This window comes from Sciurus carolinensis, chromosome 3, assembly GCF_902686445.1.
Source record: "Sciurus carolinensis chromosome 3, mSciCar1.2, whole genome shotgun sequence".
Taxonomy (NCBI): Eukaryota; Metazoa; Chordata; class Mammalia; order Rodentia; family Sciuridae; genus Sciurus; species Sciurus carolinensis.
The window spans coordinates 61,427,624-61,452,821 of NC_062215.1; the positions used below are offsets into that span (position 1 = coordinate 61,427,624).

Below are 25,198 nucleotides of genomic sequence, written 5' to 3' on the forward strand. Positions count from 1 at the left end.
TTCCTCAAAAACATTACTGTGTGTGTCACCTGTCACTGCCAATATCACCCACTGCAGAAGCTGGCTGTGACTATGAGGTGCAGGACTTCACCAGGGATGGTGCTGGGAATAGTTGATGCGACCCACCTCCGCCACCCAATAACCCAGTTTTTCTTCCCTCTCCACACGCTTCTTCCTTTGCTAAATTATTTCTAAGACAGCTGGTGCTGGTTTCCCAGATAATCAACACCCTACTGGATCCTGAGATGCTAGATTAAAAGGCATTTGATTCCAGTGGACATCTGGGGGCAAAAAGTATTCTGTGCAGGTGAGAGTAGTGCACCAGGAAGGTACAACCCAGCTTCAAGTGGCTAAGTGACCATGTTCTGCTTCTGACCCTTCTGTAATGGGACAATAATCCCTCTTGAAAGGTGTATTTTGAGGATCAAACAAATGGAAAAATGTTTTTGTTTTGGTACTGGGGATTGAACCCCATGGCACTCTACCAATGAGCTACATCCTCAGCCCTTTTTTATTCCGAGACAGGTCTCACAAAGTTGAGCAGGACAGCCTTGAACTCCTGATCCTCCTACTTCGCACTCCAGCATAACTGGGATACAGGTGTGTCACTGTGCCTGGCTTTTATTTTTTAGGGTGCTAAAGATGGAATGCAGGGCCTTGTAAATGCTAAGCAGGTGCTCTATCACTGAGCTACACCTTCCACTCCTGGAAGTGAATATCTTTGAAAACAGCAAAATACAATTTCAGTTTTGAGTATTTATTAGGCTGCTATATGTTTATAAGGGGATGGTATTGGGAGGAGAGATCAGATCTGGTCATTTAGGCAAAACATCCCTGTACATCTGTTCTGGGACTGGGGGTGTTGAAGGGCTCTTTGCTACAGGACTCTCTCTAAAGTTTTAGGACTCCAAGGTATAATCAGAAGTAGAAAAGAAAAATGGCCTGGGATAAATCCCCAGTACCATACAAAAGGAGGAAGAGAGAGAATGAGGGAGGGAGAAAAAATAAATGGTAGGGATATTTTGAATTAAGGCCAAGTCTTTTGCAGTTAAACCCATCTGAAAGATGTGCTCAGAGGACTGATTATAGAATGTTAGAGTTGTTTGGTATCTTACAAATCATTCAATGTGTCCCCCAACATATTTTACGGATTGAGAAGCTGAGGCCCACAACAGATTTAGTACTGAGAGGTGGCGTCTCTGCTCATCTTCTGCAGTAGAGAAAAAGACAATGACTAAAGCCAGGTGCAGTGGTATGTGCTGGTAGTGCCACTACAGGCCTGGCAGAAGGCTGAAACAGGAAGATCACTTGAGTCTAGGAGTTGGGAGGACAGCCTAGGCAACACAGTGAGACCCTATTTCAAAAAAATAAATAAATAAAAAGAGCTGGGCAGAGTGGCACACACCTGTAATCCCAGCAACTTGGGAGGCTGAGGTAGGAGGATTCCAAGTTCAAAGTCGGCCTAACAACTTAGTGACGCCCTAAGCAACTTAGGCCTGAAGACCCTGTCTCAAAATTAAAAGCAAAAGGGGTGGGGATACGACTCAGTGGTTAAATGTCCCAGGGTTCAATCCCTAGTACAAAAAAAAAAAAGTCAACAGCAAAAACAATAATGGGCAAGAACTGAGTTCTTGAATGAATGCAACCTTGGGTGAAATCCAGCCTTGAGTGAGATACTTAGCTTCTCTATACTTAGCTTCTCCTCAATTGCAAAATTAGTTTAATAATAGTACTTACATCCTGAAGTTATGAGATTACATTAGGCAACAACAAGGGCTAAGGGTGTAGCTCAGTGACAGAGCTCATGTTTGGTATGTACAAGGCCCTTCGTTCCACCCCAAGTGCCAAAAATAAATAAATAAAGTAAGTAGGCAACATTAAAGTTTCTGCTTATCAGAGTCTGCCATAGCTAGTACTCAATAAATGTTATGCTTATTTTTATCCTCTGGACCTCATATGCCTTAGGTATAAATTGAAAATGATTCTTCTGGGGAATCTGTTTCTTCCTTTCCCCCAGAGTTCCATGAGAACTACATTAAGGACTTTTTTTTTTTTTTTTCCCCTAATACACATACTTACCAGAGACTTTTACTCTACCCCCTTAAAGCAGTGGTTTTTCAAATGATACCTCCATGGGGAATGGCCAGGCAGTTTGCCAAGATGAAGATTCTAGAGTCCCAGTGTTTCTGACAGTAGGTCTAGAGTTGGTTCCAGGAATCTCAAGTTTTAACAGAGCTCCTAACCCAAGGACTCTATAGAATCTGTGCAAAGGGCCGAGGGAACCCCTAATTCTCTTGTTCTTGGAGAACATGAAAGGTAACATATTCCACTTGTTGCTCTGCCCTACCTATCTCCTCCCCTTCTACCTTTAAACCCTGGCTTAAAATTCATCCCTCAGCATATTTTCCCCTCTCTCCTTTAAGCCTCTTGATAATCTCAAGTAGCAGCAGCTGAGGTATGCAAGTCGTGATTTTTCACCTCTTGGAACCCAGCTAAAAGGGGCATCCTATGATTGCCAGAAGGGTATAAATCCTAGCTGCAGATTCATCAATTATTTACAGAAAAGCCAGGAATCATAATGGGCCAATTCCAACAGGTAGTTCAGTCTGCTTCAGAGTCTCTGCCTTTTGCCAAGGGAGTCATCCCTTTAAAACAACAGCAAGGCAGAAAGGCAAGCTCCCAACCTCTCTCATTTCCTGTTGTAAAGGTTCTAAATCCAGTAAACTGGGTCTCTGGGACAGGTTAGTTTTTTTTGTTGTTGTTTTTTGGTACTGGGGATTTTACCACTAAGCAACATCCCTAGCACCTTTTTATTTTAAGACAATCTGGCCTCAGATTTGGGATTCTCTGGCCTCAGCCTTCCAAGTCATTGGGAATTACAGGAATGTACCACCACACCTGACTAGGTAAATTCATTTTTATCTTGGACAGCTTTTGGCTGTAGTGAGGAACTTAGAACTTTGAGTATCTTAAGGGATGTTAGTGTAATTGTTAGGATAGACTATAGAGTACTTGCATTGTACCCCCTAACCCTAATCCCTGTTCAATTACTAAACTCCCTGGGAGACACTATGGCCAAGGGATAGGACCTGTTCGGAAATTCTACAAAAAGATCTGACTACCATCTTGTAAAGGGAGACATCAGAAAGCAGTAGGAAGAAGGGTAGGGTACTGGAAATGGGAAGAAAATGGTTAGAGTGAGCAATCATTAAGTGCACTCCCCAAGAGCATACCAGTTGGGATACTTAAGTCTTGGCTGTAGTCACAGCATCAATGATAATTAGCATCATCAATAATGAATAGCATCAATCTCAGAAACCCTACAGATGGGTTCATCTTAGGAAGAGGCAGTTTATTCTGTGCTATCTGGCTTCTACCCAAGGTCTGGCACCATCCCTATCTTCAAGCTCACAGTTCAGAAGGGCTAGAGCAGTTATGGAAGAAACAGCAGAGAACATTGCCAGGGACTGAGGGAAGACCAGCACACAATTTTTAGGAATCAGGATGGAGGGATCAGGATCTCTTCCACAATTTCTCAGATATAAATTCTTCCAATTCAGCCATCAATGCCTCGTTTCCTTCAGTTTGGGACTTAAGACTTCCATCAAAAACATACAACTGTACATGTGCACCAGCCTGTCCTAGGGCTCATGACAGGAAGTACTGCCCTGCTTCATGCTGCTGGGAAGGTTGTGTGGATGGCTAAAATTCCGATGTAAAATAGGTTTTTCTGTGTGCCAGAAAAAAAGATGCTTAAAATCCAAACCACCACTTTATTGTGTGGCAGTCAACAGCAGTGCCCACCCTGCTTTTCCCAGGTTATCCTCTCATCCAGGGCTTTCTGGCCTGTTGAATATGAAAATCCAGTAAGTGTCTTTGCTCCCTTTCTCCAGTGCAGGGAAGGATTCAGAGTCCTAAGAACTGATAGTTCTTTCTTTAAGTGGTCTTGGTGAGGAGCATGTTAGTATAACAGTGGAGGTCCCAGGGTGGGAGAAATAATGGGGAGGGCATAAGCTACAAAGGCTGCCCCAAGGGTGGGTGGTAAACGTTAAGGGCAGAGGCGTTTGTTGAGCTTTCACTCTGCAAACTGGTCTAAGAATTTAAGGTAGGCCTGGCGCTGGCATGCAGTTGCTGGAATGAAGTGGCCACCAGAGTGAGTGAGGGTGATGGCTCCGGGGAACTGGCTAGCCAGCTGTATACTCTCCTGAGAGGGGATGACACGATCAGTGTCCCCGAAAACATGAAGTGAAGGCAATGAGAAAGTGCTATGCAGGATGGGTTCCTTGAGGCCAAGGCCCCGGGGACAGAAACCAGACACAAGGATGATAAATCGGGGCAAAGGGAAGCGCAGATCGCCCGTCTGGCCCAGGGCGCACACAAGGGCTGCTAGTGCAGCCCCCTGGCTGAACCCAAGAAGTCCATCAAAAGGCCCCAGCTTGTTCAGTGCCTGTGCCACCGTTTCCAGAGCTTCCTCCAGACCTCTGCACACCCTGGGCTCTTCCAGTGCGGAGAAAACGTCTGCCTCCTCTTCAGAAAACCACCAGCCTCGAGGCTGCTCCTCAGGAGGGCATGGACCTATAGGCATAAGGGGGAAGAGAATGGAATCAGGGCAATGGGGAGGGGAGTAAGAAAGGGAGGAAGGGAAGGTATGGAAATAAATGACAGGAAAAGAGGTGACTGAGGAGAGAAAGGCAGGGGAATGAGACGGGGAATAATGAAGAGCTTGGCATAAATTGAAGACAGTGGAGAAAGCAAATGAAGGTGGGTTGACTAGAGGGGCTGGACGGAAGGAAGGGGAGGGTACAGGCAAGGGGCACACAGAGGGGGGTTAAGGGAACTAGGCAAGAAGACACTCTGAGGTTATTTCCGGAGCAGGGCACGGCTCACCGGAGTCTGGCTCCACGCCCTCGGGGCCCGCCACCTCGGCGACCGGGTGCGGGCCGCTGAGGCACACGAGCTCGGCGCGGCCCCGCAGCGCCTTCCTCAGCGCTCCAGTTTTCTCTCGGAAGCCCCGCTCGCTCTGCCGGAAGCCCGCCAGACACAAGACCCGCAGGGGTTGCCGCTCAGCCATGCTGCCGGGCAGTGAGTGGGCCACAGAACCACCGGAAGCAAGTTTTCCCCCAGCGGAAGTAGAATACGCGAGGGGCGGGACCAAACGGCGACACCACCCTGAAGGCGGGTCTGGGAGGAAGCAGCTCCCGTGACAACCAGGAAGAGCGGAGGTCAGCCAGAGTAGGGCGGATACCTGGGAACCAGGAGCGTCTCAAGGAGCCAGGGGCGCCACCTTCTCGTCTCTGCAGCTGCACCCCTTGCAAGCCGAGGCTGGAGAGGGGCGCATGGACCTCTCCTGCACCTAGGGTCACAGACTTTGATCAGAGTCTCGCTTCTACCACACTCTTCACTCCGCTCTCGTGCATTTCCCGCCGTGACCACGTGGCGGCGGTCTCGGCTCACCAGGGAGGGGGCCAGCGCCAAGGCCACGCCCAGAGGCTCGCTCCCTTCAGTCTTTTAAGGCCTTGCCTACCTTCCCCAAAGCTGAGAGGCTGGGGCCTTTCGAAGTTAGGTCTTGCCTGTGGTTCACGGTCCAAGGCCCCAAGGAGTTGCCAGCGTAGAAGTCCATGGGGTAGGGCTGCTGCCAGGAAATGTCCCCGAGGGCCACGGCTGCCTAGTGGGGGAAAACTGAACAATTAACATTTGCCAATATTTTTCTGCTCCTGGATTATTAAATCACTACCCACAACAGCATATGAGGGGTGTATTATTCCCATACTGTAGAAAGGAAATGTGAGGCTCAGAGTGGTTAAAGAATTTGTCTAAGGTCACACAAGGCCTGCTAAGTAATTCATGTGTGTCTGACTTCAGAACCTATGAACTGTGTGCTGCCCATCGATCCCGATCCAACTTTGAGCCCTCCTTGACTGAAGAAGGTAGTTTTTAAACACAAGTTTTTCTCCCACAAGTTTTCAAAATCTGGTGTTACCTCATAGGGTGTCAGCAGTGGTTTAGGGAAGGCTGTACCCCAGTCAATGGAGAGGCGTGGACATGCCACCTGCACCCACCTGGGAAGGAAAGCCAAGTCACAGTGAGATGGGAAGCATGCTGAAGAACATGACTGCCCCCAAAATACCCAATAGTCAATCTGAAAGTGAAGATTCACCTATCGCTATTTAGAATGGTGTATACTGTTGCTTATTTTCTCCTATTCCCTCCATTGACTATGAACTTTGAGGGAAACTCATTTGTAATAGTATCCTCAGAGCCAAATTTAGTACCTGGTACAATATGGTGCCAACTTACCCTCAGATTCATCTCACTAGAACTACTGTGATTTTGCCATTGCCTCTGAGCCCCAAGGCGATACAAATCAGGTGATCCATAGCCAAAGTAGTCCCTGACGAGTAAGCAACTTGGTAAACACTAAAACTTCATGACAATGAAAGCAATTCCCACCGACTGCGGTCTTCAATCTATGTTGGGTAGGACCCAGCTTCTAAACTGATCCAGAGTCAGGTCAGGTAGGTAGGGTGGAAAAACTTACACATCTACCTCAGGAAGTAGGTTGAGCTTGCTGGGGAAGATCTCAGACAGTAGCAGCCTCACAAAAGGAAGTCCCAAGGTTCGGAGTTGAGATTCCAGGTGCTGTTGGGAGAGGAAGGCTGAGTTGAGGTACCCATGTTCAAGCTGTCAAAGCTAACTCCCTGGGCCTACAGATTTTCCCAGATGGGTTTCCAGGCAGTCCCTTCTTCCAGAGGTCACCCTGAGCCCTCTGACCTCCAAGATCTTGGGACTGCCCTGGCGGCCCAAAGTGCCCAGAATAAGGCCCCAGGATTTGGCCAAGCGGGCAGTGGCTATGGCTTCCTGTCGAGTGGTCTGCATGCACTGGTGGTCATAGTACTCTCTGGATAGGACTTTGCTGTATGGGTCGTACCTGCAAAAGAAGCTTGCCAGAATTACTGTTGACAGCCACTCCCAAGATTCCTGCTATATACATGGCTTCCAACTCAGGCCCCAAACAGGAGAAATCAGATCCCAGACAGAACAGGGATTGTCACTGGAACAATCAGTCCCACAGCCAGAGTAGGCAAGAGATGGGAAGTGTTTTAGGATCTCAGTATGAACTTATGTGGGCAACAGCAGCCCTGGGTCTAATGTCAGATGAAGGACCTAAGTGCCTCAGATCCTTAGGGTGGGGCTGTTAAGTGGCTAAGGAATGAGGAAATTTTGCCCCCCTGAGGGCCTCTAGGGCATAGAATTTCACCCCTCAATAACGAGTCAGTCCATCCCAGCATATACCGGTAAGCAGGGACATTGGGGTTGGCAATCATGACAGACTCCAGATGGAAGCGGCCATCTCCAAGATACCTACAGGGGTGGAAAGAGGCTGTAAGTATGGCATGGGGCAGCAAGAGAGGTACTCTGGTTTAGAAGCACAGAGGCCTGTACTTCTCAGCTAGCTGTTCATGCTGCTAAGTGCAAACTGAACAAATCATCATTTTACTTCTTGGGGCCGTGGTTTTCTCGCATGTAAAATAAGAAACTTGACATGGATGACTGTAAGACTACGGTATATAATGCAGAATCTAAGAACTGCCCCACCTCAGCCTTCTGGAGGAAGAATAAATGAGCAGCAGAGGACATGGTAAGGCTTCCTGGGTTCTAGACAGCCTAATTTAGAAGCAGGGGGGCAGATTTTCCCTTACCAAGTTCAATACAGATGTGGAAAGGAGTGACCAGGGAGTCACATATGCTACACATGAGGTTCCAGAATATACACTGGCTACTCTTTGCCCAGACCAGCTCTTGGGTCTAGGTATTGAGTTATCGTAACAGTATTTCTTGGACTTGTCCCTTCTGACCTCCAGGCCTGGACAAAGTGCCTGATGTGTATGAGCTCACTCAGTCCTATCAAATAATCCTCTAAGACAATTATAGTATCCTTATTTTACAGAATATACAACTGAGGTTCATGGATGTTAAGGCACTTGCCCAAAGTTACACAGCTCTTAAGCATTGTATCTGAGACTTAATGCCAGGCATAACCACCAGGCTACACCAAGCATGCCCTAGAAGATGCTGTCCAACAGTACCTTCCTAGATCATGGAGATTTCAGAGCATGGAAGATAGCAGGCCATGGCAGCTGATTCTCTCCTTCTTAGAGACCATGCCTCATTCTGATAACTAGTTGACACTAAGGGTGTCCCTCTCTCCCACACATCTTGAAGCCCCCAAGGGTAGGCATCTATCAGCTCAGACTTATGCAGGTTCAGGCATACAGGGAATGTCCCTCAGGAAGCAGGACTGTCAGGTCTGAGCTGGGAAAGGCCTGGATATGGGCCTGTCTAGGGATAAGGGTGTCCTGTGTGCATGCAGCAGGTGTGTGGGACAAGCATCCAAAGCTAGGGTGGGGTTGAGTCAGAGGACTCCTCCCTCCTCCATTAGCTAGGAAACAAGGTTCCCTTCCCTAGTCCCAGCCAGGGAAGCTGTCGACTCTGAGGCTGGCTGCATTCACACAACATTAAGCATTTCCATTACCTAAAATAATTAGGCAGCAGGAGACATGCTGCTCCTGCTTGTTAGCTGTCCGGATGCTAAATTAATGGGGCTGCAGCCTGGGTGTGCCTATCCATCTTCTCCAATTATATTGCCACCATTTCTAGCCCACCCTCATCCCCTGATCAGACATTCTGATTCTTGTCCCCCCTCAGGTATAGCCTTTAGCACTGGAGAGGGACAGAGAACATAAAGGCTATAGCATCCCTATTTGGTCCCATCTTGCAATGTGACCTTGGGCAGACAGGTAAGGAGCTTTAGACCCAGTTTCCTTTCCTATATGATGAATCTTCCCTAGGTACACTTCTTTATGTATATATATTTAGTTATAGATGGACATTATACCTTTATTTAATGTATTTATTTATTTTATGTGGTGCTGAGGGTGGAACCAAGTGCCTCACATGTCAGGCAAGTGCTCTGAGCCATACCCCCAGTTCCCTTGGGTATACTTCTAATGTCTCTATGATGTGGCCTCCAGTTTTACTTACACAATGGCTTCTACCTCCTTTGGCAGTCGGGGGGATGTACAGCCCAAAATCTCCCCAGGGGACAGGGGTTTGCACTGTGGGACGGTCATGCGGTATTCAGCTTTCAATTCCTGGGCAGCTGACTGTAGGGAAGAGGGAAGAAAGCAAGAGGCTGGGGAAGGAGAGCCAGGGCACCTGGCATGGGGATCCAGGAACAGTCTAGAGAGTGGCTGTCTGTCCCACAGGATGCTAGGGACCTTTGTCCCACTTACCTGCAAAGTTGACACAAACTGAATGGTGCTGACCAGTGCAAGGGCACTGGCTGGGGGAAAGGTGAGGCGGATAGAGTCCAGGAAGTGCGTAGTGTCTATCTGGATGTCCACAAAGACATACAGCACCCGGAAGTCTTGGACCGAGGTATCCATGGGAACTGAGGGTAAAGAGTTCAGGAAACTTTGAAAGGCAAGAAGGACAGAGAACTTGGCCTGGTCCCCAGTTTCTAAGCAGCCAGGACCAGGGTTTCAGCCTGGAGCAGAATGAGGGGGTGGGGAAGGAAGGGGTCACAGGTTCCCTGAAGCTCCTTCTCTGTCACTCAGCTGGGGACCCAGCCTGCTCTACCACCAACAGCCTTTCAAATACCCGCATCTGGGACAGCAGCAAGGTCTCCAAGGCAACCATATCCAAAGGAAAGATCCACCTGCAGAGCAGGAAGGCGGAGACCATCCCAGAAAGCAGGAGGGACCTCATGCTTGCAAGTGGGACAAGGAGGTACTATGCTGGAAATTAGTGTGGAACAGGCCTCCCTCCCAGCATCCAGGTTTCTTGGCCTGCTATACCCAGGCAGCTGTGGCCATAGTGCACCAAGAAGTCAGCTCCCAGGGCCCGTGCAGTGAAGTCATCCACACAGCAAGCCCCATAGGTCACATCACCCATCACCATCACTTCGGCCTCTGTGAACCTGTAGGGGTGGGGGTGGGGAACAATGGGCAATGACACAAACAATGAGGTGGGAAAGAGTCCTAACTCTGTGGAGGTGTCCCAGGGCCCAGCTCCTCTCTCCCCACCTCTCTCAATTCCTTGGTTTGGCAGCTGCCACTTCTGCCAACAAAGAGTAGGAGGGGCACAGCTGCCACCTCCCTCAGCCCTGGCAGCAGCTCCTGGAACAGTTGCTGTATGAGATGTCTTTGCAGCACCCTGACTCCTTTGTCACAGCTCAGACTGCAAGAGGGACCCCTAATCCTCACCCAAGCATGCATGGGGTCCAACACAGACCCCTGAGGTCCTAGTTCATCCCACCCAGGGCTATAAGCATGCACACACAAAGGCTCCTGCTCCCACATCCTGGCATTGTGGAATGCATGGCCATGGATAGGCAGAGCCTCCCTCCCACCCAGACCCCTGCTACCTCCCCACCCAGAGGCAAGGCCCTGGGTGCCCAGCAGAGGGGGACCCATGCACAACTCCCCCACAGCACATGGCATCACCCACATGCCTCAAGCATCAGGAAGAGTGGGCTCTGGCCAGCACATTGCCATGGGATCTGCTGCCAGGTCTGAATCACTGAGGGGTGGGGGATGGGAGGTGGGGGAGACCCTGCACCCACTGAAGTCACCACAGGAAAAGAACAGGAGGCTGAGCTCTTCCCTCAAAGAGTCTCACACCTGGGTGTGGAGCCTGGGTCAGTGACTGGGGTCCCCGCTGTCTCCCCTTGAGGTACGGTGGGAAAAGCTGAGCTGCTGCCAATCAGTCCCTACTCCACCCCCTTCCTCAAATCAGGCTGTGCACAGAAGCAGATTATTCAGCTCCTTAGAATGCAGCCCAGGCTCTGAGTCAGTCAGAGCACTTAATTTTTTATAGATTAAAATGTATGCAAATTGGCCTGAGCCCCAGAGAGCATCCCCAAGGGGCAAAAGGGTGGGAGCAGGGAAGTGGGTCTGCAGCAGGAAGGGGGACGGGTTGAGGGGAGGGCAGCAGCAGGGAAGTGGGAGGCTCCCAGCATGAGATGACCTCCCCCTTCTTTGTTCCACCTCCTAGTGCCTGTGCTGGTTCCAGATGGCTGAGCACTCATCTCCCCCAGGATGGCTCATTGTATTGAAGAAACTTAAAAAATGGGGGGAGTAGAGGAACTGAATACCTTTCCCTAGGAACCTCTCTTCTCCTGCTCCCCAAAATGTGCCTGAGAAAAAGATGCCTCCCAGCCAGATTTCTCAGCCTATTTCAGGGTCATCTTTGAGTATTCTTAGGTTCCTCCCAGGTTCTACCACATGATCTAGGCTTAGCTTTGAAGAGACTAGAATTAACTTCTAACTCTTGCCCAAATTTTATAGAGGAAGAGAAATTTACACAGACAAGTGGAGTTCTCAGCAAGCTGGGAATTTTGTTTTGGGTTGCTCCCTTTGTGCGTGTATGCTTGTGGGAGGGGCAGGGAAAGACAAAGAGAAAAATGATGCTGACAGGCAGCCTCTAGTGGGCAAGGAAGAATCTTGGGTCCGCTTCATCTCCAGTATCACAAACCTTACCTTTCCAAGATATCCACAATGGTGCAGGCAAAGAGGAGGAGGCCTTCAGGCATTTGTAAGGCCACTAGAAGTCAAAACAGAGACATGAGGTAGAGGGCAAGAAAATGCTGGGATGGGGACACAGCTCCCTATTGGGGCCAGGCAACCTCTCCACCTCTCAGCTCAATGTGTGGGGCTCACCCTTCTTGGCCTGGGCTTGTTGAATCCTCCAGATGGTCTTGGGGATCTCAAAATTATAGTTGGAAGGTAGGACTTGAATGGCTGTCTGTAGCTGGGGGTTGTTCAGGATCTCAGGGGGCATCTGATTGGCCAAGCGCCCTCGAGAGGTCTGACCTAGGACAAATACAAGGCCTTAGTTCATGTCTGACCTAGATCATAGTCAGACCCAGCCTAGCTGTTAATTCTAAGTTGAAGACCCAGATCCCAGACACCAAGGAGGTTGGCCCAGATTTCTTCCCCACCGAATTCATCCTCAAGTAGAGAGACAACCCATTAAACCAGAAGGGCATCTGCATATTTTCATGCTGTGAGATTACTGGGCATCAAAGACTTGAGCCAATGAATGGGGTATAGCTCACCCCTTCCTTATCTGAGGAGAACAGAGGCAACACCAAGGGACTGAGGGGCAAAGGGGAGTAAGTCTGAGTCCACAAAACTTTTTTTTTTTTAATATTCTTTAGATGTTGATAGATCCTTATTTTATTCATTTATTTATATATGTGGTGCTGAGAATTGAACCCAGTGCCTCCCACATGCTAGGCAAGCAGTCTAGCACTGAGCCACGACCCCAGCCCAACTATTTCTTGATAGGGAACAAACCCATGGAAAACCCAAGAGCCTATATAGCCAGTCCAACCAGTCTGAGAAAATGCCCATCCTTCTCCAACTCTGAGAACACCTGGAAGCTCAAAGTCCCAGACATGAGATGTATAAGTAAACTGTTATGACTAATTTAAGGTTGTGCCAGGTGTGGTGGCACTTGCCTATAATCCCAGCTACTTAGGAGGCTGAGGAAAGAGGATCAAAAGTTCAAGGCCAGCCTGGGCAATTTAGCAAGAACTTGTCTCAAAATAAGAAATAAAAAGGGCTGGGGATATAGTTCAGTGGTACGTACCTCTGGGTTCAAGTCCCAGTACCAAAATAAATAAACAAATAAACAAACAAAATATTGCCCTCCTTGAGTCCCACTGACTATGCCCACAGTGGTTAATTTTTGCACTCTTCCCTCTCTTCACTTAAAAGGGAAATAAGCAACATAAATTAAATTGACTTAAGTTCCCTAGTCTTACTGCTCCTACTTACCCTCAACACAGGAAAAACAGAAGGAACACACTCTGGTTAGGACTGTGGAAAACAGGTAAGCACAGAAAAGTGACTTTGCCCTTTAGGAGCTAGCAGTCTACTGAGGGCAAAAGAGACATTACAAGTAATAAACCCTTAAACAAAGGAGAAAATATTGTAGTTCTTTAGTAGGGCTGCAGTTTCTAAAATACAGTTTCATTCAACCCCTACATTCTCTTTAGGAACCATACTCTTTGGGAATGTGAAAAGGCAGAAAATTAATTTCTTCAATAAGTACTTATTGAATCTACAATGTACCAGAACTTCTATTCCGGCCAATATCTATGTCTTCACCCACTGTGTATGAGGAGGGGGAACGAGAGTTTTAGCAGCTCAGTAAGTTCCTTGGGCCGGCAGGAAGGTGCAGAGGGGAACTAGCCTGGTAGGCTGGGGCTCTGAGACCAGATTTGAATGCTATCACTGTTATGATTTTTGGTTAGTTATTTCAAAGTGCTGGACCCCTTGTAGAACCTCTTCTGCCAGGCCCAAGTCTTCGTGGTCTTTAAGATGCAGGAGCTGCTAGTCTTGGTCGGGTAGGCGCCTCCTCCTCTATCTAGGCTGTCATCTTATGTTTACATCAATTACAAACTGTAAGACTGAAATCCTGAAGGAAGGGCTGTACCCCAGTCCCTGAATCTAATACAGGCCTGGCATTCGGTGGGCACTCATTTAGTGTCCTGTAAATGAAACCATGCTCCTCTTCTCTGAAACATTCCTTCAGAGCCCACTTGAGAAATGCCCGCTGCAATCTTCCTGGCCCCTTCTCTCCCACTTGGGTCCTTCTTATTCGGTAATCTTGTGCCTGTCTGCCAGCCAAGGAGAGGGGTGGTTTCCGACTTGAAAACTACAGGCTCCTAGGAGGGGCTGCTCCCGACCGCGCCCCAGAGTGGCCCTCCTGAGCTCTGGTGACCCAAAGCGAGTGACAGCGGAAACTTCCGGAAATGGCGAAAAAATGCCCGGACTGGTCCTGTCCCTGAATTGGGGGCCCCATCCCGAGAAGTGAGGTCTGGAGGCCTCAGTGTTGCTGCACCCACCTCTGCCACGGTTGTTTCGGCTGCCGGGCTCAGCCGACTCCGACACAACTAGAGCAGCCATCACGGTGCTGCCCACGTGGGGACCAAAAAGACAGCACCAAAAGAACACCGAAAGCACAGACATTGCGAACGATCGCCGATCGGTGAACCAGGGGCGGGGATTCTCTCTGGGAGGAGACCACGAAGGAGGAGATAGGGGCGGGGCTACAGTGGGTCCTATCTCAGTTCGGAAGGTCAAGACTCTAAGGATCCAAGTGACCCCGGATCACCGCAGTGGCCCTTTCCCTACGATCTTGTCTCTCTGGCCCGGCCCAAAGCTGGCGCGCCCAAATCAGTGCACCCCTGTGTGCCTGCGTGAGTTCTGCAGGAAGAGTCTTACAAAGGGGACACCCACCGGGCCTCCCTGCAGCTCCTCACTCTTACTCCCCTCCTGGCAAGCAGAGGTCTGTATTCGCATTCCCTTCCTGGAAGGACCCCACTCCTCGTGCAGAAGGGAACTCAGAGTCTTCCAGCCCAGAGAGCCTTGCATGTGGATTTCTGGAGCAACCCTTATCGCCTCAAGAGCTCACCATATGGGAAGTTCACACAGAAGAAACTGCTGCACTGATAAAGATCTGGAGCGTCCTGAGAATTCCATTGCTTAAACCTTCTGGACCTTGGCTAGTGTTTGCCCTGCATAGGCTGCCCTTCAGGTGTAGCTAGCCTTTCTTCTGATCCGTGGCCAAAACTCCTGGGACCCCAAAGAGAAGGCAGAGCAACCAGAGAGAGAGGATGGACCTTTGGAAGAGCGAAGTATGTTCAGGACTGAACCTCAGCAAAGTCTGCCTCATGGACAGTGGCTGCCCCAGAACTGTTTGGCCTCCCAGCCTCCTGGTACATTTTCTCTCTGCATAAAGCTGCAAGCACAGCTGGCCCTTTAAGGCAAGCATTGTGACCTTAGGCTCCCCCGGAGGCCCTCTCTGCTAGGAAACCCCTAATTAAGGTGCACAGAGAAGTGAAAACAAGCAGCCAGGGACAGGCCTAACCTGGGAGGCTGCCTAGGGAGGAGGGATGGCTAGGCAGACTGAGAGCAAGCAGCCAAGGTGAGATCAGAAGGTCAATGCTCTGCCCCTCAGGCCACTGGCACTCTTAGGATAAATACAACTTGAACCTGAATGTGACAAGCATGGGTTCCAGAAACACCCCTTTTACTTCGATAAGAGTCCAGTATCAGCTTTCCATTTCCCCTGCTTCTCTGGACCCTCAGGTTGCAGGATCTGATTTTCCAGGAGCCCTGTACTTCCCTGCTCAGGACATCAGGGTCCAGCTGGGTAGACAGCCCTGGCTTCCAGTGTGGAACCAGGCAATACTTAGGAGAACTGGAGACTAAGAACAGATGTGAAAGTACTCCCTCCAACCCTCTTGTGCAGGACATTAGGGGCTCCCATTCAACTTGGGCTGAGGATACCTCCATCTGTCCATGGTGGTCTCCCTTCCTGAATTACTCAGCAATCTGAGTAATTACTGCGTGACAAGAAGGCAGGCACAATGCACCCCCCACATTACACTACAACACCTGCCTACAGTCACCCCCCCGGCTGGCTGGACTCCAAGACAGCACCCAATCCTGAGGCCTGAAATAACTGTTTCTCACATGCCACACAACTTTGCCTGAGATGTTGGAGTTTGTGGGGCAGAGGGGTCATGGGGAGGCAGCTTGGGGAGATGGAAGAAGGATTAGCATACCAGTTTCAGGTCCATAACTAACTGATCTGCATTGTGACAGTGAGCAAGATGTTCAACCTCTCTAGGCCTTAGTTTCATGGAAGACTTCTATAACTCTCAGTATCCTGGAGTTTAATGTTGGTATCTGTCAAACATTGCTCAGGTAGTGTGTGAGGTCAGTTACAATCTTACAGCTGGCAGGGGGAAGAGATGGAATGCCTGCCTCATCTTCTGTTCCCTCAGAGGGACAAAGTTGAACTATCTTCTGAACATGATCATTTCTCACATTCAAGCCTTTGCACATTCTTTTTCCTGGAATGCTCTTTCTCCTCGGCCTAATGAACTCAGCCCTCAAGAGTAACCTCTTATGTGCATGTTTTCTGGTTATTCTTTACCCCCTACAGAGCCAGCAGAGCCCCTACCCACACTTTGTAACTTCTTTCATATTCTAAGATGGCTTATAGGTCTTTCTTCTCCCACTATACCGTACCTTTTGGAAGTCCAAACCCCTGCCCTTAGCTCAAACCTAGAGCCTCAGTGTCACTGAATTCGTATTAAAGTGCATGAATAATGACCTTTTTTTTTTTTTTTTCCATCATGCCAAGTTTTCCTCCAAGGACACTTCCATTAGATCTCTGCTTAGATATCACTTGCTCAAAGCTGTTTTCCTTGACCTTATGTCAAGCTCCAGAACACTACCCGGCTTCCAAACCCTTCATATCATCCAGATTTTCCTTATTTGGTAGTAAATGAGGAGGACAGGGACCTTTTCTTTTTCATTGACTGTATTTCCAGAAATAGTAGTGCCCCACACCTTCAATAAAGAGTTGGATGAGTGACTTGGCCCACTCTTATCCTAGGCCAGTAGGGGGTGCCGGTCTCCATCCAGGATCTCGCGGGCTTGGACCTTCCCTACGCTCAGTCCAATCGGCCCCCTGCGGGGGCCCGATGCTCAGCCGTGCCACCTCCATTTTCTGCGAATTTCGGGGCGGGGTCGGTGTGGACAGAGAGATCAGAACCCCGCTAGACGGGTATAGCCCACTGGAATCCCGCACTGTTTCTATCCTACGGAGTTTGCAACTGAACCTCCCCGAATGCTTATTACCCAGCACCTCTCCCCAAAAAGAGTAGTGTCCTGGGACGCGAGATGGGGGATGTCTTGGGTTCGCCCGAGCTGTAGTGGGCTGAGAAGAACCGTCGAGCCTCAGACGAAGAAGGGGAGCTAGCCGGGGAAGAAATGGGGCAGGAGTGCGGACTTGTGATTCGAACTTTGGGTGGCGGTCCTCGGGTCCCAGCAGGTAGTCAGGGCGCACGTTTCCAATCGCCTCTCCCGGTGACCTCCAGCCCGGAAGGGCGAGCGGGCGGGGGCTGGTCTGGTCTATGGCCGGGCTCCGAGAAGTCTACGGGGCTGGGGAGGGGCGTACGAGTGACTCGACGACTGGCCCTAGGGCTGGGTCAGGTACTCGGACGGACGCGGGTCGAGGATCGTCCCCCGGGCGGACGCAGCGAAAACACCTTGGGAGGCGGCGCCGCACGGCTGAGCGTCGCTGCCCTGGGAATAGGACGACGCTCGGCACCGCGAGCTGAGAGCACTTTCATAAATTTTGTATGGGAGGCGCTCCGTGAGCGGGGGCGGGGAACGAAGCAGAGCGGGAGGGAGGGAGCTAGAGAGCGAGGGAGGGAGCGAGAGAGGGAGGGAGGAGGAGGTGGGGGAAGCCGGGGGTGGGGGGGTGGTGAGGAAGGGAGGCGCCCCGCTCCGCGGATCGCTCGGTCCTGCAAACGCGCGCCGGGCGCTTTCCGCGGAGCTCGGCTGTGCTTGCGAGCGCCCTTTTGCAGCAGCCGCCGCGGCTGCTGCCCGAGGGGGCGGAGAGGAAGGGGCCGAGGCTGACCGACTGGGGGGCGGCGTCCCCCATCAAAACCGCCTGCAAAGTGTTCTGGGCGGCAGAAGCAGGCCGCCGGCTCCGGGGAGCAAGCTGCTCGCCTGAGGGCTGAGCGAGCGCTCTGGGCTGCCAAGCAGTGCCGCGGTTGCTGCCGGGCGCCGGTGCCCTGGGCGCGGGGCTTAGACTCACCATGCCCCTTCGGGGCCGGGCCGCCGGGCACAAGCGGATCCCCGGCTTGCCCCCGCCTCGACGCGCTCGGATTAGCTGCAACTGGCGCCCAGGGATTTGAATCTGGACCCCAGGAGGGAGCGCTCCTAGGCCGACCTCTGAGTGGCGGCCCCGCGGCCAACATGCTTCGAAAAGGTGAGTTGGAGCCGCGGGGGCAAGTTGGAGTTGGGTGTACACCCCGCACAGCCACAAGTCCAGGAGCTGTCCTGCGCGGGGGCTCCCCTTCCGGAGGCAGTCCCCAACGAGCTGGTTTTGTCGGACGCACCTATCTAGGGCTGCTGTTGGAGCTCTGCTCCCTTCGGTGGCCTGTTGCGATACACGGGCTTTGCTCCATGGATCAAGTGGCCAGGCCTAAGGATCTGGTTTAAGGGGTCAGTCCGAGACCAGTGCGAGCGGCCCGTGGTAAAAGGGGAGCTAGCCTCCTGGGACCTTTGATCTGCCATTATAAAGTTTTGCACTTGCAGGCTCCATCCTCTGTGCAGGCACCCGCTTCTGCTTCTGATGCTTCGGCGGGGCCAGGGCCAATCCGCGCTCCAGCGCAGCTAGCGGTCAGTCACCGCGCGGCCCCGGCGCTCATCGCGCGCCCTTGCTCCCCAGGCGGGGCCCCGGACGCGGACACTTTCACAGTAGTCCTGTTTTATCCCCAGAGACGGGCTGTGGGCACCACCCAGCAGCCAAGGATGGGGTAGGGCAAACGCCTGAAGTCCGGTTCCTCAAACTTTCTTTATGCCTGGAGAGGAGGGACTCGAAGGCGAAGGCCGTGCCCGTAGTGTGTGCGACCGGTGCCGGGCTCAACTTAAGGAGAGATGGCTCCGCGACCACCTCACCCGACTCCTCGGCAACCCAGCCGGGTACCGAGCGCTGCAAAGTTGGAGCGGGCGCCGGGGAAGTCCCTTCGCGCCCCCACGTGGTTGCAGCGCGGGGTGCGGTCCCTCGGGCCCAGAGAGGGCAGGTGACCACGTAGTGAGCCCACCGGCCCCACCACCCGTTGCTCCGGCCTCCGCCTCTCTTCCCTCCCAAGTACCAGCCTGCTGTGGCGCCCCGCTGGGGTTCCCTTAGTCCTTGGCCCCGGCCCGGCTGCTGCCGAGCTCGGCGCCTGCGGCTGGCTGCCCCGGCCCTGCGGGAGCCGGCTGAGGCGGGAGCTCAGGTAGCGGAGGGGCCTGATCCCTGCGCTCTGCGCTCCAGCCTTAATCCGCCCCTGTTTCCATGGCAACAGACCGAGGTGTCGTAAGCACAGGATTCTGACCTCACAGCAGGATGGAGAAGGAGAAAACGGGCAGGGGGAGGTGGCGAAGCTTGGGGGGAGCAGAGCCCCGAGATGGGCGGATAGAAGCAGCTGTAGGGTGATAGAAAAGACCCAGATAAACTGGTCAGACAGATGGGTAAAGAAACCACCCCTTCGGTGGGGGCAGGAAAGGCTGAGTGGTGGTCCCTTCTTGCCCAAACGTGGATATTTGGTTACCCCAGGGTGTAGGAATAGTCACAAACTTGAGTGCGACTTGTGCCCTCCACGTGGGTCGGTACAGTGCCAGGGAAACACTGGCTACCTTTTGCTGTGGTGTGGAAAAAGTGTGTGGCTGGCTGGAGAAACCACTTCACTGATACACCCCAGTGCCTTTTCCATGCACAAAGATACAAAAAGTCTTTTCAGCAAGCAGGCAGTGCTGGCAGAGAGTCTCCGCAGAGAGAAGGCACTTTTTACAGAGCTGAGCACAAGCCCTGGTCTGTGAAGCTTGGGCCTGGAGCAGGCAAACTTGCCTCAGTGGTGCAGGTTTCCCAGGCAGTTTTGAAAGGCCGCCATGTCTGGGCTGTAGGTCTGTGATGGAGATACTAGAGAACTGACATCTCACTTCCCTTTTGGTCTTTTGTCTTTTGGCAGTTTACAGTTAAAAATGAGCCACGAAGCAGCCCACACACTTTATTTATATGGTTTAGGTGCCCAGGGAGGCTCTAGCAGCCTTTAGGAGATTTCTCTCCTATTCTGGCTAGCCAGAATGCATTCTGGGGGCTACTCCCTGGGGGGATGCTTCTTACCCTGCTCAAGAGGTAGCCACTGGAGGCTTGGCAGTCACGTGTTTGCCACTGGAGCTGTTTTTCCCTTCCTGCACTGCCTGGTTGGCTGGGGGGGTTTGTACCAACAAAGAGGTTTGTACCTGGATTGGCCAGAGGGAAGCAGGGCAAGGAAGTCCTTTTCTGGGCTAGCCTTGGCTTGGGTGGCCTAGAGCCTGCTGCTGGGGCATTGTTTGGACAAATGACTTGCTTTGGTCCTTTCTTGGGCAGTTTTCTCCCTTGGCCTCTAGTCCTGATCCCTTGGGTTTGTCTTTTTGGCACACATGTATGTACAGGACACTCAGCTCTCTGTGTGGATTCTAGGTGTGTGCCTAAAGCTAAAAGTATGCCTCAAGGCTAATGCCAAGGAAGGCGACCATTCAAGTGTCTGCTTCTAGAATTTTTCCCAAAGGCTCCAGGAAATAATGTTATTGGATGGGTTGAGAAGGTTATTGTCTATCAGATGCAAAGCCTGTATGGGGTCCTGGACCTGAGTGAGTTTAATAGTTTAATTATGGTTTTGAAAAGGGTTTGAAGGGTAAAGAAAGAGTAACTCTCCCTATATCCTTATTTCTCTCATACCTTTCTTGCCAGGGATAGAGATCTTGTGTTATAATGGAGTGCTGTGTGGAATTAGGAGGCTCAGTAGTACAAAGGCCCAGAGGAAGAGGAAGACAGGAGTAAGCCCTGTACCATGAGAGAGTCACCTCTCCTATTAAAGCTGTCCTCTAGAAGACCATTTTGGGGGATTTTGGAGTACTGCTTTACATCTCTCAGTGAGTGGAATCTTCTGGCCATAGTCCACCTCTGTGGTGCTGATAGCTCTGGTGGCTAAAGGGTTCAGCAACTGCTTTGCCTGCTTTTCCATCTCCCAGCCTACCCCTGAAGAACCAGAGATATAAAAAGCAAATCTCTGGTCAAGAGATGACAGGCAGGCAGGGTAAGCAAAGCCCTGAGCTGTCCAGTAATATCTAGAAAGGGTGGCCTGCTGGGGGGTATGTTTTGCCAGAAGTGGCCTGCTTAAGGTCAGGATCTCTGGTCTTCATTTTTAGAGCTATAAAAATAAAATGCAAATCACAAGCCTCTGGGCTAATACAGAATCTTTCCTTAAAGTTTTTGTCTTGTTAAGCAAGGAAACAGAGTGCCAAATAGGCTTTGTTAAGTGGCAGTATAATTAATAATTTAAAATCTTGTAGCTGTCTTTCATTAGAATTTATCTGTACATCAACCACAAAATCAGTCAAACACACTCATTTATAAGTTAATGCCATCCCTGAATAATTCAGCAAGAGCTAGATTAAGGCCTGCAACCCAGTAAGATGCATTTTGTTCTCTTGGTTTCCGTAGCCAGAAGGACTGGCCTGGTGACCGAATTGGACTTCCCCTTTGTGGAAAGAGGGGCAGGCAGAGGGAGGTAGGGATCATGGTTGTGTCAGGTAACTGGTGAATTTGAGTTCAGAGGTTCCCTAGGTGATTACAGAGTTTCCTTGCATCCAGGTGTGAGCAGCTTCCATCTCTGTCTCCTCAGAGGCAACCAAGACTTGGAGCTGTTAGTAATATGGCCCTTCTTAGCCTCAATGGATAGAAGAACATTTCTAGGTTCATCAAGATACTTTCTTCTGCTATCAAGGAAGAGTAGAGGGGAAATTCAGGAACCTTTCTCAAGAAGACTGAGATATGAAGCTTTTTAGCCCAGGTCCAGGTGCAAAAGTGGAATTTCAGTCTTCCCAGTCTACTGTCCCCATCAAAGAATGTAACCTGGTGAGAACCAGTCTCACCAAAATGCTTCCTCTAATTGTTGCTTCTAATGAGCTACTTCTGTCCTCAAGCTCCCAGTTATTACACCAGAAAAGAGAAGTCAAGAGGAAGAATTTTAGGGGAGTACCAGGACACCCCAGCAGAGAGGAGAGGCAAAGGAAGTTGCTAAGTAAAGCCCATGCATGCGTGTTCTCAGCAGCAGCCAGAATAGAAGCAAGGACAGCAGTGCAATGTTCCCCCTGTGAGCTCAGATGACAAGAAAATGTGTTTTGGTACAGTTCCTGTTATGCCAATATGGGGACAGTTCCTTACTGCAGAATCTTCAGGTACATTTTCTACAGGGACACTGTCTAGAACTCAAACTCCCAGCATGTGCACTGGTTCCTTCACTGCAGGAATGAGCCCCAGAGCCTCTGGTCTTTGCCTTAACCTGCCAGCCCCCAGCCCTGTGGAGGGTGAAATGCCACCATTTATACACCAGGTAGAGAACCAGAGCAGACTTGATGCAAGGAGAGGTGCTTGACCAAGTTTGAAAAAAAGGAAATCTCATTAGGAAAAAAAGAAGGCAAGGGAAGGGAGAGGTGTTTGTCCCCTGACCTGTGCCTGAGTTGACAGCAGATGGGGCCCAGGAAGGGGAGGCTTGTGGAGTGAATCCAACTGCAAGCTCTGGCAGTGTTTGGGATCAGGGCCTGAGAAGGACAGAGCAGTTCGCTCTGATGTGATGAGAAGGAGGGGCAGGCATCTTGAAGGATGTCAAGAACAGATCTGTTTGGTACCATCTGCAGCGAAGTAGTGGTTAAGGTTAAAGCAAAGAGGAGATGACAGGGAGGGAACAGATGGCCGAGGAAGCGAAATAGCTGGTGAAACGGGAACAGAGCCTCTAGGGATGGCAGAAGGCAGGACCTCCGTGCTGAGTGCCGGAAGCAGCCCTTTCCTTGGGGTGTGATGGCCAGGCCATCCTGGGTAGAAGTGAGTCAGAGAGAGGGGTGAGGCTGGGACCCCTGCATGAGAGCTCTTCCAGGGCCTGGGAGAAGACCCAGGGAGCCATCAGCTCCAAGGCTAGGGGCCCCAGCTGCAGGCACCTTCTTTGATGTTGATGAACTCAGGTGAGGAGGTACAGCTGGCTTAGTGTCCACTACAGCAAGGCAAAGCCACTTTGGGTCTCACTGAACATGCCTAGAGAAGCCTTCTGGGAGGAGTTACGATACCAACTGAAAAGAGACAACAGGTAATGGACCATTCTTCCCAACTACCTTGGATCTACTTATGTCAAACCCCATATACGTCCTGATGATGGCTACCTATGTTTACTGAGCACTTACTATGGAGCAAGCCTTATCTTATGCTGTGAGATCCATCTGTGCTTATTCCCACTTTAAAGATTAGGAAACTGAGGCACACACAGATGCAGTCTTGGTCCCTAGGTCACCCAGCTGGCACACTGCTGAGTCAGGCTGCAATTCTGAGTCCATCTGCTGAGCCCACATTCTCTTTGCTCTCTCAACCCCTAAGCTCCACTGTCTCACGTGCCCATCTGTCTTGATTTCTATGACATTTGTTTTGTGGAGTGCTGGGTGCTGCTGAATCATTTGTGTCCTGGTAGTTCCCATGCACTCCCTTCCTGTATTCTTCCAGGAGGCTTTCTGACTGGGACTCAGGTCCCCAAGCCACTGTCTCACACCATCTTCTACTCTGTCCCCTTTGTGTCTGGACAGTCACACCCTCACCTCTGTCTCCTGCTCTGGTTTCCTCATTGCAGACAGAGATGGAACAGACTCCTGCCTGTTTTCATAGCCCTGAGAAAAGGACCAAGGCCATGGCTGATTTGTAGACTGGGCCCTTTCCTTCCAGGCTGATCTGATAAACTGGCCAACATAGCCAGACTGGTTAGTGATGGTATGGTGATCAGCAACCCAGAACACACTGGCCCAGGTGGGAGTAAGTTGGCAGAGGTAAGGCAGACCCCTCCACCTGTACCTGCTCCTCCTCCTCCCATTGTCCAGCCCAAATCTGCCAGCCAGGATGGCACCTAGAGGACTTAGAGCTGTCCTGTGATTCACGGCCTCTTTTGTTCCTTTCTGGCCACAACTGAGTCTCAGAAGCCAATTCTTCCTGCAGTTCTTTTGGAAAAGAAAGAAAGCTGGATGTGATGACATATGCCTATAATCTCAGTAAGTTGGGAGACTAAGGCAGGAGACTTGCAGGTTCAAAGCCAGCCTGGGCAATTAGCAAGACCCTGTCTCAAAATAAAAAAGAAATTAAAATGTCTAGGGGTGTAACTCAGCAGTAGAGCATCCTGGGTTTATTCCCCAGTATCACTAAAAAAAAAAAAGGAGAAAAGAAAAGAAAGAAGATTAAGGAAGGCAGAAAGTGTAGGTAATCTTGGGGAGTGGAAGAGCAGAATCTACTTCAGAATGGAGGCTCTCCTCCTGGGTGGTGAGGCGGGTGTCTGATCTAACAGATATGACTGGTGCTTTGAGCCTGCGATTACTGTCTCATCAGTCAGTGAAGTTTGGAGACAAAACTGTAAACAGTCCCTGCTATCTGATTCACAGGAGTCACTGTGGAGGCCTCTGCGCTGGCACAGTGAGGGTCTTGGCACAATACGGAGTGTGTGTGTGTGTGTGTGTGTGTGTGTGTGTGTGTGTGCAGAAACACACCTGGCAAGCATGCATCAGGGTTCCAGGGTGCGCATGCCAGAGGTCCGCCGATGCAGAGTAGTGCTCCCCACTGCCCGGTAGCAGATGTGGGCACCCACGCCTTCAGTCCCCTAGCATGACTTGATGCTGTGGTGGGCTGGTGATCCACTCATTGTGGGGTGCCCAGGAGTGGGCAGGCCAGCACTGTGTGCGCCACATGTCAGTAACAAAACTTGCTGAGTGGGTGTGTGGCTCGTCCTCACAGTGGGTGGGTGGGCACGACTCATCACGTCTGCCAGCGGACAGACCACTGCAGTCCCAGAGATGGGGCCTCTTGGCAGCTTTCTGGGTTGATTCCAGAGGGTAGTGGCATTGTGGTGACAATTGCATCAGTGTGCAGGAAATTGAGCAGAAGTCCCCTGCCTAAGGAGAAAAGCTGGGCTCTCAATTCTCAGCCCATTGAGGTGGCGGGAAAGTTGGCTTCTGCCTCCCAAATTGTTCAGGCAGTTTGTTTTCTCTCTCACTCTCTCTCTCTCCCTCTCTGTCTCTCCCTCTCTCTCTGGGTACTTGAGCCAACTTATAGTGAAGGAGGCCTTCACATATGCATATATAGAGGGAGATTCATGAGGCCCTAGGGGGAAAATTGGCATTCTTTGTAGAATGATTTATTTATAGGGTGATTGGATGATGGGATATGGAGGCTAAGGTGCCTCCATTAGTGAGGAACACACAGGGCAGGAAGCCTTGCTCTGCATTTGACATTTAGTGGGGCGACTCCTACCAGGGAGCTGCTTTTTCTTTTAGAAGGTTTTGCCTTTAATGTTCTATTCATGGGCTTCTTGGCAGTCTGGGGGAAGGAAGGCGCATGTGGTGAGATGGGCTGGGGGCTGAGGCTGGCCAACTTGGAGGAGACGGGGCACAGGGAGTCAGTCAGTGGCCAGTGTGTGGCCACCCCGGCAGGCCGGACGCTGGAATGCTGGAGGAAGGCGACTGTGTTCTTGCTCTTCAGGCGGCCTGCTCGCCCA

At 51.0% G+C, this 25,198-nt stretch overlaps 3 protein-coding genes and 1 pseudogene across 3 annotated transcripts in view; 1 reads left to right on the top strand and 3 right to left on the bottom strand.

Annotated features, from left to right (window-relative positions):
* Positions 1-1,995: 1,995 nt before the first annotated feature.
* Ovca2 (OVCA2 serine hydrolase domain containing) lies at positions 1,996-5,183 on the bottom strand. The gene is made up of 2 exons (XM_047547253.1): positions 4,888-5,183; positions 1,996-4,575 (listed from the first exon to the last, which is right to left on the bottom strand). The coding sequence occupies exons 1-2, from the start codon at positions 5,069-5,071 to the stop codon at positions 4,076-4,078; spliced, it is 684 nt and encodes a 227-aa protein (XP_047403209.1). The 5' UTR covers positions 5,072-5,183; the 3' UTR covers positions 1,996-4,075.
* Dph1 (diphthamide biosynthesis 1) lies at positions 4,438-14,036 on the bottom strand. The gene is made up of 13 exons (XM_047547252.1): positions 13,916-14,036; positions 11,721-11,873; positions 11,541-11,604; positions 9,858-9,979; positions 9,294-9,451; positions 9,043-9,164; positions 7,294-7,362; positions 6,772-6,928; positions 6,539-6,639; positions 5,981-6,059; positions 5,525-5,665; positions 5,246-5,353; positions 4,438-4,575 (listed from the first exon to the last, which is right to left on the bottom strand). The coding sequence occupies exons 1-12, from the start codon at positions 13,974-13,976 to the stop codon at positions 5,264-5,266; spliced, it is 1,317 nt and encodes a 438-aa protein (XP_047403208.1). The 5' UTR covers positions 13,977-14,036; the 3' UTR covers positions 4,438-4,575; positions 5,246-5,263.
* Positions 14,037-17,366: 3,330 nt separating this feature from the next.
* Rtn4rl1 (reticulon 4 receptor like 1) overlaps positions 17,367-25,198 on the top strand; it is a 72,268-nt gene continuing 64,436 nt past the window's right edge. The window contains exon 1 of the mRNA XM_047547588.1: positions 17,367-17,862. Within this exon, the coding sequence (XP_047403544.1) occupies positions 17,850-17,862 (13 nt within the window). The 5' untranslated portion in view covers positions 17,367-17,849. The remainder of the gene's footprint in view (positions 17,863-25,198) is intronic.
* LOC124981225 (60S ribosomal protein L7a-like) overlaps positions 18,270-25,198 on the bottom strand; it is a 38,446-nt pseudogene continuing 31,517 nt past the window's right edge.